This window comes from Gymnodraco acuticeps, unplaced genomic scaffold, assembly GCF_902827175.1.
Source record: "Gymnodraco acuticeps unplaced genomic scaffold, fGymAcu1.1, whole genome shotgun sequence".
NCBI lineage: Eukaryota > Metazoa > Chordata > Actinopteri > Perciformes > Bathydraconidae > Gymnodraco > Gymnodraco acuticeps.
The window spans coordinates 230512-245372 of NW_022991117.1; the positions used below are offsets into that span (position 1 = coordinate 230512).

At 39.1% G+C, this 14861-nt stretch overlaps 1 protein-coding gene across 1 annotated transcript; it reads left to right on the forward strand.

The window, feature by feature from the left end:
* The first annotated feature begins 1844 nt into the window (after positions 1-1844).
* On the forward strand, positions 1845-14256 carry atpv0e2 (ATPase H+ transporting V0 subunit e2). Its single transcript, XM_034237066.1, has 4 exons — positions 1845-2053; positions 3239-3286; positions 6968-7065; positions 10258-14256. Exons 1-3 carry the CDS (start codon positions 1950-1952, stop codon positions 7059-7061), a joined length of 246 nt encoding a protein of 81 aa, XP_034092957.1. The 5' UTR covers positions 1845-1949; the 3' UTR covers positions 7062-7065; positions 10258-14256.
* Positions 14257-14861: the final 605 nt, after the last annotated feature.

Genomic DNA, 14861 nt, shown 5'->3' on the forward strand with positions numbered 1-14861 from the left:
GCATTGATGGTGCGTATTTTACTGATTTACTATACAAGGAGATAAACAAATGCATGTGTAGACAAACACAGTATATGCACCTATGTATAAGTGTGCGTCGTTGTAAAACAAGTTCACTTCTATTCAGAATCAGAGTTTATTACCAGGTACATGTACGAGGAATTTGACTTGATGTCATGGTGCATAAAAACAAGAATTAAAAACACAGAGAGAACTAGAAAAATATTAAAAATAATTAAATACATAATCAAATATAACAGTATTTACATTGTAATGGAATGGAATAGAAGGAATACAAAATGGAATACAAATCAGCAGTAATACAAAATATTGTTGTGCATTGTGTGCATTAACGCAATGCATATTCGGGTATGTTATGGTTTGATTCCTTTTTAATTCAACAGATCAGGTTTCGTTCAGTGATTGATATGAAGTGATTGGTACCGCTGTTTAGCTTACATAGTCATACCTTAAAAAAGTCAATGATTGATTATGTGAGAAAGCAACATCAACTCTTATCCTTTGAAAAGACAAAGAATCAAATCAGATGTTTCTAAAGATGGAGGGCTTAGCTCTATAGAGAACCTTAAGAGTCGCATCGCGGCTCAGTCTTTGCTCAGTTCCTGCTCTCAGTTCCTGCTTTAGCCTCTTGGTCTTTGGACCCTTTTTTGTTGCAGTCCTCTGGTTTCGAAGCACCATACTTGTACTTTACTTGAGTATTTCCATGTTATGCTACTTTGTACTTTTACTCCACTACATGTATTTAATACCTTCAGTTACTTCACAGATGTGGATGAAGGATGTGAAATCTAATCAAGTGTTGAATCAGACTTTAGTTCCACCTGGAGTAAATTCACCTGCAGTACACAAAGCCATTCAAACTAGCTGCACCTTTACCAGCTTTGAGAACACTTTCATGATCAATCATTATAAAACATATATATATATTATTCTGAAATGGACCAATCTGCACAACGACTACTTTTACTGTCGCTACTTTCACTATATTTTGATGAGAATACTTTTATACTTTTAGTAAATGAATGCAGGACTTTTACTGTAACAGAGTATTCCTACACTCTGGTACTTTTACTCAAGTACAAGTTATGAGTACTTCTACTTTTACTACAAGATCTGAGTACTTCTACTTTTACTACAATATCTGAGTACTTCTACTTTTACTACAAGATCTGAGTACTTCTCCCACCACCAAAGTATTCCTGCAAACGTGCTGAAGTCCGGTCTCCAGTAACTTTGAATTGACAGAGGCGTTGAGGAAGGACACTCTGAATTGAATTTGGCCGACTGTCAGAATCAGAAATACTTTAGTTTCAGGGGGAAACTGTTTTTTGTGACAGTAGTTCCATTTTTGAATACAATTAAGTAAAACATAAGAAGTAAAAATGTGCAACAGAAGATAAAATAAGATATAAAAACATTCAAATGTAAGGACAAACGTTTTGTTTTAAACAATGATTTCATAATGATAAAAGTTTTTGTATTGTTTGAGTTGTTTGGTGTACATATGTTAATTGTTTTACTGCTGAATGAAATGAATTGAATAGGGTTATTTAGAGAAAAATACTGTATTTTTGTCGAAACTGCTGGATTCTGAATTTAAATAGTTGTATTATCTTCTTCCTGATATGTAAACACAGTATAGATCCACATTGTTTGGATGAAGATGAAAAAAACAAACATTTGCCTGCAATCTGCTGTCCACAAACATCCCTCCAATCCTTCTCCCTGTAATACAAATAGACATCCAGCTGAACCAATCAGACTCCACCATCTCCCCGATCTCCACCAATCAGGGAGCGTTTAGGCTTAAGTGGGCGGAACACCACAGAAGCGACTGGCAGTGTCAGCAGCCATTGATGCGCTTTATCTCCAGGAGGACATATCGACATTAATTCTTGTTAATTTGCTGTTTTCTGCGGACAGGAGCCATGGTGTCTCACTCTCTCGCGCTGCCGATGATCTGCTTCACCACGTTATGGGCGCTCGTGGGGATCGTGGCTCCGTTTCTGGTACCCAAAGGACCGAACCGGGGGTAGGTGGTCGAGCGGCCGTTCATTTGCTGCAATTAACACCGACTAATAAAGAGCGTTTTCTTTCATTCTATACACACACATTTAATTTCGGATATTAGGAGTTTTTATTAGGATTCAAAATCAATGTTATCTTTGCATTACGCTGCATGGCATCTCTATAAATACACACAGTATAGTGATGGAGGCCCTGCGCGTCATCCTGCATCCCATCATCCTCTCCTTCCACACAGTAAGGTTAAAGGGTCAATTCAGGGATAAATAAGCATCAAAACATCATTTAGGGGGAAATATTAAAAGAAAAATGTGTTATTGCTGGTGTTTAATGTTGAAAAAGTCAGAATTGTGAGGCCTGGTATATGTGTAAATAACAGTGAGGCTGAAGCTACCGGTTCACAGGCTATATGCAATCAAGCTAAGTGCTTTTTGTTAATTAAAACATCAGAAATGCTTCAACAGTACTCAAGTATTTGATTTGATTTATTTCGAATGTGTAAAATAATAATACAAAAAAATAAATAATAATAATTAAATGAAACACGATCATTATTGTACTATACAAACTAAAGCAGTGTCACATTTATAAACAAAAATATTACTGACTTACAAATTATATATGAACAAATTACACATCAGAAAAGTAGACACATGATATAATGATACATATATTTTTCTCGAAGCATTTCGGTTTTCTCAACACACCAAATGACATGTATACATATTTTAACTTTATTTATCTAGACACCTTGCATTATTTAATTAAACATTGGAAGAGAGGAAGGGGTGATATGGATGCATGCCATGGGGGGGTTTCTCTTTCATTTCACTTAAATAATAACATTTTACATTTATGACACGAACCATTAACATGTATTCAGTTCTGGAATTATCTTCATGTGTTTATTGCATTTTATTGATTTAAAAAAACATGTTATTTGCCTTCTGTAAACAGTAAGTGCTCTGTTTATTACTTTGCACTGCACCTGCTAAATGTTTTGTTAAAAAAAAATCATATTTGATTACAAAAATACGTGTTTTAAAAGGCTTGAATGTAAAAGACTTCATTCGACCCATTAACTGTCAGTTTGTAAGGTACCTGAACGCATCATCACATTAACAGTGAGTGTCACATGAGTGTGTGCACAGAGCTGCAGATATGTAACCCCCCCTCTCTGTTTTCTTTGCAGTGTGATTGTCACCAGTCTCATCCTCACAGCCGTCTGCTGTTACCTGTTGTAAGTAAACACTCTTCTTCTTCTATGGTGTGAAGCGGCTGTCATTTTGCATGTTGCACGAGACTCTGCTATATTCACATACAGCTCTGATTACAATGAAACCTTAAAGAGGCCCTGATCTGCTTTTTGGGTTTTTCCCTTTCCTGTAGTTTGTTAAACGCCTCCATTAATCTCCTTTGTTTACTTTATTAACATTGTGACATCACTATGTAACACTCGCGCTCCTATTGGCTAGAGCTCCAACACATTGTACGTTATAGGCTAAGAGGCGGGACATCTCTAAGAGGTTGACCAATCACAACAGAGCCTGCCAGCTAACCAATCAGAGCAGACTGGGCTCTGGTTTCAGACAGAGGGTGAAAAGAGGTGCTGCAGCACAGGAAGTACGAGAACAATAAAGAGCTCTTTGAACTTTAAAGCATGGAGACATGTAGAGACACTACATACTGATATACACCTGAACATCAGCAGGAGAGGACTCTTTAAAGTAGAGACACTACATACTGATATACACCTGAACATCAGCAGGAGAGGACTCTTTAAAGTAGAGACACTACATACTGATATACACCTGAACATCAGCAGGAGAGGACTCTTTAAAGTAGAGAAACTACATACTGATATACACCTGAACATCAGCAGGAGAGGACTCTTTAAAGTAGAGACACTACATACTGATATACACCTGAACATCAGCAGGAGAGGACTCTTTAAAGTAGAGACACTACATACTGATATACACCTGAACATCAGCAGGAGAGGACTCTTTAAAGTAGAGACACTATATACTGATATACACCTGAACATCAGCAGGAGAGGACTCTTTAAAGTAGAGACACTACATACTGATATACACCTGAACATCAGCAGGAGAGGACTCTTTAAAGTAGAGACACTACATACTGATATACACCTGAACATCAGCAGGAGAGGACTCTTTAAAGTAGAGACACTACATACTGATATACACCTGAACATCAGCAGGAGAGGACTCTTTAAAGTAGACACTACATACTGATATACACATGAACATCAGCAGGAGAGGACTCTTTAAAGTAGAGACACTACATACTGATATACACCTGAACATCAGCAGGAGAGGACTCTTTAAAGTAGAGACACTACATACTGATATACACCTGAACATCAGCAGGAGAGGACTCTTTAAAGTAGAGGCACTACATACTGATATACACATGAACATCAGCAGGAGAGGACTCTTTAAAGTAGAGACACTACATACTGATATACACATGAACATCAGCAGGAGAGGACTCTTTAAAGTAGAGACACTACATACTGATATACACCTGAACATCAGCAGAAGAGGACTCTTTAAAGTAGAGACACTACATACTGATATACACCTGAACATCAGCAGGAGAGGACTCTTTAAAGTAGAGACACTACATACTGATATACACCTGAACATCAGCAGGAGAGGACTCTTTAAAGTAGAGACACTACATACTGATATACACCTGAACATCAGCAGGAGAGGACTCTTTAAAGTAGAGACACTACATACTGATATACACCTGAACATCAGCAGGAGAGGACTCTTTAAAGTAGAGACACTACATACTGATATACACCTGAAAATTAGCAGATTATGTCTTCTTTAATACATTTCACATTATAAGTGTTTCCTCTATGAATGTGACTAATGGCAGTTTTTTCCCCGGCTCTTTTTATTAATATAGCTGTCAGCGTAATCACACTCTGCTTCAGTCGATTTCTAAAAGTATTCCGCTCTTGAAGTTTGACATTTGTATGCATGTACATTTGTATGCCTTATATTAATGGGAGGCGAAGATCAACAAAAGCAGGGCAATTGACATTTAACAACTATGAAAAATGTCATAATAACCCCTGGAAAAACTCACAATGGTTTTCTTGCTGGAGAAAATGTTGCTGGGAGACCCGAGCAATTAAAAGCAATGGCCAATGATTTGCAAGAATTCAAACGGGGCATACAGCCTGTGTCAAGTGGTTCGTACAAGGAAAATCTAATAACCTGAAAGAAGATATTCATCTCAAGGCCATCAGACAAGAAAAGTACTACCAGAAATAAAAAGACAGCCGCATTACTGCTCCTAATGAAACAACCTGCAGGAGAACGAGATGGATCTTGACAGCAAATGCAAGACAAAGGTTATCTTTATGAGCTATTAGGGTATACAATTTGGCATTATTGCTTGATTGTGTGGTGAAGAAGAAAAAACAAACAAACAACACTGATGTCTATCTCCAGCATATTCTGCGGTTTTACATTGAAGAGTTCCTAAAACGGTCTGGAAAAACTATTGCCATGCAGATGATATGATGAATGATGAAGATAGTGTTTGGAGCAGGAAGTAGGAGGTGCAGGAGTATCACTCTGCCACTAGAGGGCAGTGTAGTCCTTTAACATCAGAGTGGATAAACAAAAGTAGATTTCCAAACATTAAAGGTGGGGTATGTAAGAATGGAGAAACCAGCTCGAGTGCGCTAGAATTTGAAAGTACACAACCGAAAAAATAGACTTCCTTCCAGAGCCCCTCCTCCAACACACACGAACGCACACATGACCAATGAGGGCACGAGATAAGTTTGTGCCCAGATGGAAGGCTGACAGGCAGGTAGGCCATCCAGTTACTTTAGCCGGGCCGGCTCAGATGATTGGTCGTGCTTTTTACAGCGCCACGGCTTCCACAGATGACATTTTTTTATATATTTATTATCAAAGCATTTAATGTATTTATTGCTATCGGGATGTTAAGAGCATTCCATGGAATATAACAAAAAGTGTTTCTGAAGTGAATTACCTACCCCACCTTTAAGTCAACAAAGGTCTTAGGTTACATTTGGAAATGATGCAAGGATGAGTTGGAATAATTTGATCAGAAGCAGAGTGATAAAGAAGACATTACTTACTCATGAGTAATGTTACATAATATCGATCATTCGTGTAGCATCTTGAAGACCATCATATATAACATACAGTATGACTTATTATTTAGAGTGGTGCAGGAAGGAGTCCTAAAACAGGGGAATCAGCATTTCAGCACTTCCTGTTCACTTGTCTCGAAGCTGATATTTTTTTCAATCTGTTCTAGACTTCTGATTAGAAAAAAATGATGTGGTTATTTCAAGCTAAAGAGATTTTAACGTTTTGTTCTACAACATAAAATACATCAGTAAAACCCCATTGGTGAATTTTAAAATGGCGGTTGCTAACAAGTGTCTAAATGAGACTACTAAACGTCATCACGCCCAACATTAGCCACCTTTAGCTTAGCGGTGGTGACGTGAAGTCATGTGACCTTGCTGTAGATTCTTTATAGCCCAACATGAGCTTTTTACTCAAAAATTCACAAAGTAGTGTTAAATGTGGAGATGATCCTGCTGAACAAAACGTGTAAGTATCATAAAGGTGTGCATGCCACAGATCCAATGTTCTGCAATATTCCGAAATCGAATGGGATTTGATGTCGAGGGAACCAGGGAGATGATAATTTATGGGTTGGCCTACATAAATACATCAACACTGCACCACTCTAATCGGTGTATTGATTTAAGAGTGAAGCTGCCAGACCTGAGCTGTAAAATCAAAGAAAGCTGCATTTACCAAAGAAAAGGTAAATCCTTCATGTGTTGGAGACCAGTGTGTTAATCATGTTTTTCTCTCTTTGTATGCAGCTGGTTGGTAGCCATCTTGGCTCAGGCTAACCCTCTGTTTGGCCCTCAGCTGAAGAATGAAACTATATGGTACCTGCGCTACTTCTGGGAGTAACATGGTGAGTAATTCAGACACACTGTGAGAGATACAACCTGTGATGAGGGCTAAATCTAAAGCCTGTGTGTCTGGTTTACACATTACAAATACAAAATAGCCAAAAACAAGCTGTGTTTTCATACACAATAATATGTGTTTTAGTGTTTTTCTGTTATTGTCTATTTTGTAATTGACTTTGAGAGTCAGGTAGTTACTGACTAGTACGCTTTCTTCAGATTGTTTGGTAAGAACAAAATAAATAAGAATGTATTGAAGGTAAATCAAATGAATACACCCTCCTTATGCACAACTTAACTCAAGAAAATCTAAATGTTTCTGTGAGTTTGTGGATCTATACATACATTATACAAGTGTGCAAGTTGCATATCTTCTAAGTAAAATTCAACAACGACAATGTAGACATGTAAAGATTAAATACACTATACCTTTTATGATGTCTCTAAAATATGTCCTTCTGAGATATTTACCTGCTCTCACGCACTGAACAAGGCTCTCCATAACCAAAGCTAAAAGATAGCCAATGGTGAATACAATTTTAAAAAACAGTCATTTTATTATGGCTCTGAGAATTCTCAGAAACATTTGCAGGTTGACAATTAATGAACATTTAACTTAACAAAAAAACATAATCATTCTCCACTAGAAAACTGAATGTAATCCACATGAGGCTTTGGATTATAATAAACACATTAACCCACATTGTGCTGGGTTCACCATAGCCTACTGAATGGAAATGAAACTCTAGAGCAGTGCTTCTCAAAGTGTGGTCCGCGGACCGTGAGCGCCCCCTAGTGGTCCGTGAGTATATTGGTAAAATTTCACATTTGAAATAAATAAATACATTTAAGTTTTCCGCACTCTCACGGGAATATCTCCGCAATGGAGCGAGCTTAAGTTTTTGATTGCATGATATAGCCCAGCGCAACACCTTCATCACACATGCTGCCACTTGTTTGTACCATTTTCAGGCGATTTGTAATCTGTTCTAGAAAAACGATGTGATTTTGGATATCCGTGGAGTTAGGTGGTCCGCGAGTGTTTTTTTAGTGGTTAAGTGGTCCTTGGTGTGAAAAAGTTTAAGAAACACTGCACTCGAGTAATAGATCTGATACCGTATAAAAAACAATTAGTGTCCTGATGTAATTCTTGCTTTCATAAAAACGACCCGTAGCAAAAGGAAAATATCAAAAGGAGACAAAAGGAAAATATCAAAAGGAGACAAAATCGTGAGAAGAAGATTTTCTTTCTGTTGGCTTCTTGTTAGCAAAGGTTTCCCTGAAGGCTGCATACTGTACTCGCCTGTTTGCAATTCAGAAACCTCTCCATTCTTCTCCTCCAGTGAGGAAGAAACGCCTGCACCGAACAGCCTGCAGTGACTGAAGTCAGCTGAGAGAAAAGCAGAGAGAAAAGCGTTTTTATGATTTCTGTAAAGCATGTTTGCTCGGAGCCACTCGTGCTCTTAAATCCTGCAGAACTAGAATCTACTGAACAACATCTTGTTTTGATACTTACAGTCATAGTACTGCTCGTAAGTAATGCTCATATTTGAGGAAATGAAGGAAATACTTCACCCACAAAACAAGTATTAACATATCAATTACTCCCCATGTGGTTCCCTTGAATTCTTCTTTTCTCACATGCCTCCACAGCGAACAAAGAATCAAAAAGCATAGAAAGGTTTTCAGCGATTGATTTGAATCGAGGCAGAAAAACATCTGCTGCGTATCAGGTGATATGCTCTGGACTTCCCAAACACATTTTACTATTAAATATATTTAGTATTTTTCCTGAAATCGTTCTTTGTTTTTAACATAACACTTTTGGATGATCTGTTTTCCTACAAAGGTTTCAGACTGTTTATTTAGGAGTGTTTTAAGGCAAGGCAAGTTTATTTATATGGCTTTCAACACAAGGCAATTCAAAGTGCTTTACAAAAAATGAAAGACATTCAGAAAATGGCCTTTAAAGACAGTATAAAATAAACATCACAAAAAAATACATCTTACAAGTCTAAGATGTGAATAGTTCAATTAAAAGCAGCGGCTAAAAGAAAAGTCTTCAGCCTGGATTTAAAAGTAGTCAGAGTTTAAAGAAGTCCAATTCTGCTTTTTGTGGTTTCTCCTCTCCTGTGGTTTGTAATAAAGGTTTTAGTGCATGTCAATGGTCTGCAAGAAATTAGCACAATATGTCCTCTCTAAATAGTAACATTTTGTCATGTCAAGTAATGGGTTTCGAGAGTAGAGAACATATTGTTTATTTGTTTATATATAAGCAATATACACACACACACACACACACACACACACACACACACACACACACACACACACACACATGCAATGGGTTTCGAGAGTAGTGAATAAATACAATTTGGATTATACTGTGAGCAAGTTTGGATGTTTTTATATTGTGTTCTGTTGTTAAGCACGGCCCCAATTCCCTTCTATTCTCCAGGTCCCCGTGTCATGGCCATTTCTACTGATTATAATTCCATTGTTGAGGTCTACTAAAATAAATTCATATTGTGCAATTTTCCAAACTCACATTGGTTTCTCACAGCATCTCTGTATAGTATGTGGATTCACTCTCTGTCCTAAACAGCTTGTTGGAGCTCCTGCCCCCCCCCCCTCCCTGTGAGCCCAGTGGTCGTCAGCGAGACACCGCGGAACTCAGCCTGGGCACACACACACACACACACACACACACACACACACACACACACACACACACACACACACACCCACAGCCTGGCTGGGAGTTTGTGTGTGTGCCCAGGCTGAGTTCCGCGGTGTCTCGCTGTCTCGCCGACCCCACACCAGTGAGCCAGCTCACATTGTCCCGCTCCTCGCAGCAGCGAGCCTCGCAACGTCCCGCCGAGTGTGTGTGTGTGAGGAAGTCTGCGGATTGGTCCAAACGTCACTATACCCGAAATACGTCACAGAACCCAGGAAGTAAACAATGGAAAAAGAGAAATGTCCAACGTGGCGTTCTGGGGCAGCACAGACAGGTATTTCCTGTGTTAGAGTTTTACTCGCTACAGGGTGCACTTTGAGGGTTTGTGACTCTGCAGACCGTTCACATGCAGACAAAGCTTCATAACACAAGGGGATGGGTAACAACCAGAAAAGCATGACATGGGACCTTTAATATATATATATATTTTGTTCTGATTTCTGTTTCCTCTCTGTTCCAGGATCATGTGTGACGCGACGCCTCATCATTCCTACCCTGTGGTTGGCTGGACTTCATCTCAACATTACCATTAATGTACAGTAACTGGAATTTAAGGTTTTGAGTGTGTTAAAACACTTTTTGTTTTAAAACGAGGGGAGTAATCCACTTTGTGACTCCGATACGATGCACGCAGTTTGAAGTTGTGACTTAGTAAATGGAAGGTTTTTGTGAACACATTTTAAATGAGGAAATATGTGAGTTTCTTTTTGTTACTGATAAGAACGATTTCCAGGGAAACACCATCCAATAGGAGTAGATATGAATCGTCCTTCTCTGAAACGTGCAATCTTTAGTTTTTCTTTGTGTTTGTTTACATTTTTATTTTTATATCGCCACCATCAGGGAACATGATTTCTGAGTATTCTTATTTATTTAGCCCGCGGACACTGAGGTAAGCGTGATGACCTCAGTGTCCGTGCGGTCGTGTTATATAACTGTTAGTGTGTGTGTGTGTGTGTGTGTATGTGTGTGTGTGTGTGTGTGTGTAGAATTCATTACTGTGAGTACTTGGACTGCCGCCATGAGAATCTCCCAAAACCATCAAATTGAAGAGCGATTCCCTCCACTTTGGAGCACTTCAGCATTAACCCCCCCCCACACACACACACACACACACACACACACCACCCTCATGCTCCACACCGCGGAGGTCCCAGTTGCCATGGTGATCTCATCGCCCAATTCAGTCTCTTTTCCACTCGACCCCCTTTGATGAAATCCTGCCCATTCTCCCCCGGCCTTTGTGCAGATGTACTGTAGGGACACCTCTTTGCGTTGGAGCTGCTGACAGATTTCTTGATAATATCCACTTTTCTTCAAATCCTTTAATCTTCATTCCCTCCACCTGGAAAATACTTCTCCAATATTTTTCCTTATATTCCGCCATTGACAGTTAAGGAGTGACCCCTCACATATTTTAAGTAGCGGAGAAGTAGCTGCTTTCAAATGGATTCATATTCAAAACGAAAAAAGTACCGTTAACTCAAAGTGTTTTTTCATTTGCTGTCATCTGCAAAAATCCCGCACCATATCAGTGGTAGATGCTTCTGATTGGCTAATGTTGGATAATGTGCTCAAAGTATGACGTTTAATAGTTATTGGGCTGAATACTTTTTCTACATTTTCCTTGTTTTAAAAAAGTAAGACACATTGCAGCGGGAAAAAAATGGAAATGTTGGTTTCAAATCCCCAATTAGTATTCATAAGATCAAGACTAATCATTATAATTAATGTACAGCATATGCTCGTACTGTACATGTGTACTCTAATGCATTTGAGTGGGGGTGAAAGTCAGCGTGCGCCTCCAACGCTGTCTCCAATTATGTTAACATGTCAATGCTTCACACTACCAAACATCTAGAAATATCAGTTATCCAACCTCTGATACCCAATCAAACACTAGCCTTTTATTCCGAAACGCTAACAGACCCCAATAGCTATCTGATTCAAGTTCAATTCAAGTTTATTTATATAGCCCAAAATCACAAATCCTATTTGTCTCAGAGGGCTTCACAAGTCAGCAAACACAATTGGCAATGTAAACACAACAAACGTATCTTACAAGATCAATGTGAAAATACCAATTTAAAAAGGAACATGACACAAATACAGTTAGAGTACAATAAATAAAATTCCATAAAACGAAGGGTCCATGAGGATGTTTAAAAGGGGGTTTAAAACCAGTCTTAACTGTACGCTGTACTAAAAAGGAAAGTCTTTAACCTGCTCTTAAATGTGTGGGCACTGTCTGCCTCCCTGATCGTCACTGGAAGTTGATTCCAGAGGAACGGGGCTTGGTGGCCGAAAGCTCTGCACCTGACCTTTTTTTGTGGACTATGGGAACCACCAACAGACCTGCACTCCAGGATCCTCAAGATGTGTTCAAGATCAGATATTTTGTCGAGTCATGGTAGTTTTGTATTGGACATTGGTGGTTGTTCTTGTGCTTGGCTTAGTTTAAAAAGGTTACCACATTTCTAGTAATGTCTTAAACAAGATGTGAGTATACATTAACACCTGCCTCCTACTGATGCTGTTTGCCAGCCACCACCACAACTACGTCTCCCCTCTCCACTCCCCATTTCTAACCCTCAGATCCTCTACCTCCACCCTACAACCTTCCTTCACACTAACCCCCCCCCCCCCCTCCTCCTCTCTAAAACCACTTTGCTTCAGCCAAAAAGAATCAAAATCAATATACAGCTACTTTTTAGAAAGACCAAATTACGTTGTATCTTTTCCTCCAGCCCTCCTTGGTAGTTGTGGTGGTGGCATGCATATAAAAGCGTACATAAAGCCATGTACAGTGAGTTACTCTATTAAAGTGAGGCTTTCCTTGAAGGAATGCTTCTGTTTAGTTTGCAGTCTCAAGTGAACCGGAGCTTGTAAACCAAAGCGGACTCACAAGTAGCTCAGTTGTTGGACAAAGTGTTGGTAACCTGCCAAGTTAGAGACGTTGTTTTAGAGTCAACACAGACCTGACACTAGCTCCTGTTACAGTGTTGGGTCCACACCAGGCGAGAGCACAAGAACAAAGAGCTTAATGGTAAATGGACTGCATTTATATAGAGCTTTTGCAGTCCCTGTGACCCCTTACGGTGCTTTTACATATAGAAGTCAGCATTCACCCATTGACACACATTCATACACACACAGGCTGCTTTACAAGAGGCCATCTGCTCATGTGGCGCATTCACACCGCAGTACTTTTCCCACAAAGGTTCATGAGAACTTAGTTCATGAGAACTCTTTAGTTCTCATGAACTAAGTACAGATCGCGTTCACACTGGAATAAGTTCCCTGAGGGAGGATTAGGCAAATGAAGCCGCTGACGTCACTTCTTCTTCTTCTGCTTTGGGTTTACTGGCAGGCCGCAAACCACTTCACGGCGTATACTGCCGCCCAAAGTCCCCGGCCGGAAGTCCCCGGAGTTGGGGACTGGCTTCAGTAGAAGCTGCTGGGAGTCCCAGCAGCTTCATCTGCGAATAGCTGGCAAACTAACAAAGCCACAAGAAACACAAGCAAGACACATATATTGAATTGCAATATGATCCACCATGTCCTTTTTTTGGATCTTCATCAGCTTTGGCCATTCTTCCTGCGGTATTAGAGGGAAAGACCATTTTTTTAGACATTATGATTGACAAATTAAAATCTTAGTTGGGCTTTCCAACCATTAACTGCCCAACTGAGAGATTTACCCACAATCCCTTGTGTTTTGGGTTTGTTTTCAACGTCGGTTTGCATAATAATCCCAATCCCATAATGCAACATGCTTCAGTTAGCTGGCAAACAAACGGAGCATAATTTGGAAAAAGTAATTGTAGCTATTATTTTGACGTATATTGCAATTGTGATGATTTATGATCTCATTAGCGTTGACTGTTCGTGGGGCATAGAGGGAATGACCATTTCTGAAACATGAAAAATTAATAGGATCATGGTGTGATTTCTCTTAAAGACGATCTGTACCACACAAATATTTGATTAGGTCTGTGGAATATATTGTGTATGCAGGGATTCATTCATTGGATATGTGATTTGAATACTGCACCAGTGAATAATGGTGAGTATCGATTGTGCAGCCCCAAAAGCCACATTCTCAGTGTCCGTGAACCAACAAATGGCCGAACAAATTCAACTATAGCAGTGAACCCTCCACATTTTAAATAAACCCCTCCACAACATGCTGAGTGTGAATCGACCTTAAACATGGTTTCATTTTCTTATGTATCTGTTCAGTTATTTGCTTTTTTTAAATCTGTCATGTAGTCCCAAAAACATGGATGGAGGTGGCGATCGATTTTATTTTGTGTGTTAAGAGTTGTCACAAAAATCTTCTAAATAACAGATGTGGTTGAGATGAGATTATATCTGTGACCTTGTATTTATGTGAAGTAATTGCTTCTATGTGAGTGGAATTGTATCTGAAAACACCCAATAAAAAGTATGTCTCATACAAGCGTCTGTTGAAACTTGTGGGTGTGCATGTTTACACACATTTAAATGGAAACGCCAAAGCTGTTCAACTGGAAGATTCTTTCGTCGAAGCAATTCACACATGTTGAAACCTCATACGAACTGAACGTTATCTCACAAGGATACAATAACAACACCATGTTTTCATTCCAAACGTTTGGTTTTCTGGAGGTTAATCGTATCATTTAAACTCCTCTGAGTCTTTTATTTGTGCAAAAGAGAAAAATAAATATGATGCGTGTCGACCTTCCTGTTGTATCTGTGCTGATGTTGTTGCACAGCGGGAGAGAAGGGACGATGCTGAAGGACTTCCTGTCAGTTCGGCGGGGTTATGATGGAAATAAAGGACACAATATGCTCACAATGACACAGGGAGGCACGTATGCATGATTCACACACACCTATTTTAATAATTGTACAAAAAACGGAGACATTTTGCAACAAAGCCATCAAAATACACAAGGCACAAATAAACATATATGTCAATTCAAATACTCAAATTCAGGAACATGCTATACAAAGATATTCCCTCAATGAATTTACTTTAAAGGGAAAACTATAGGAGCTGGAATTAAAATACTTTTT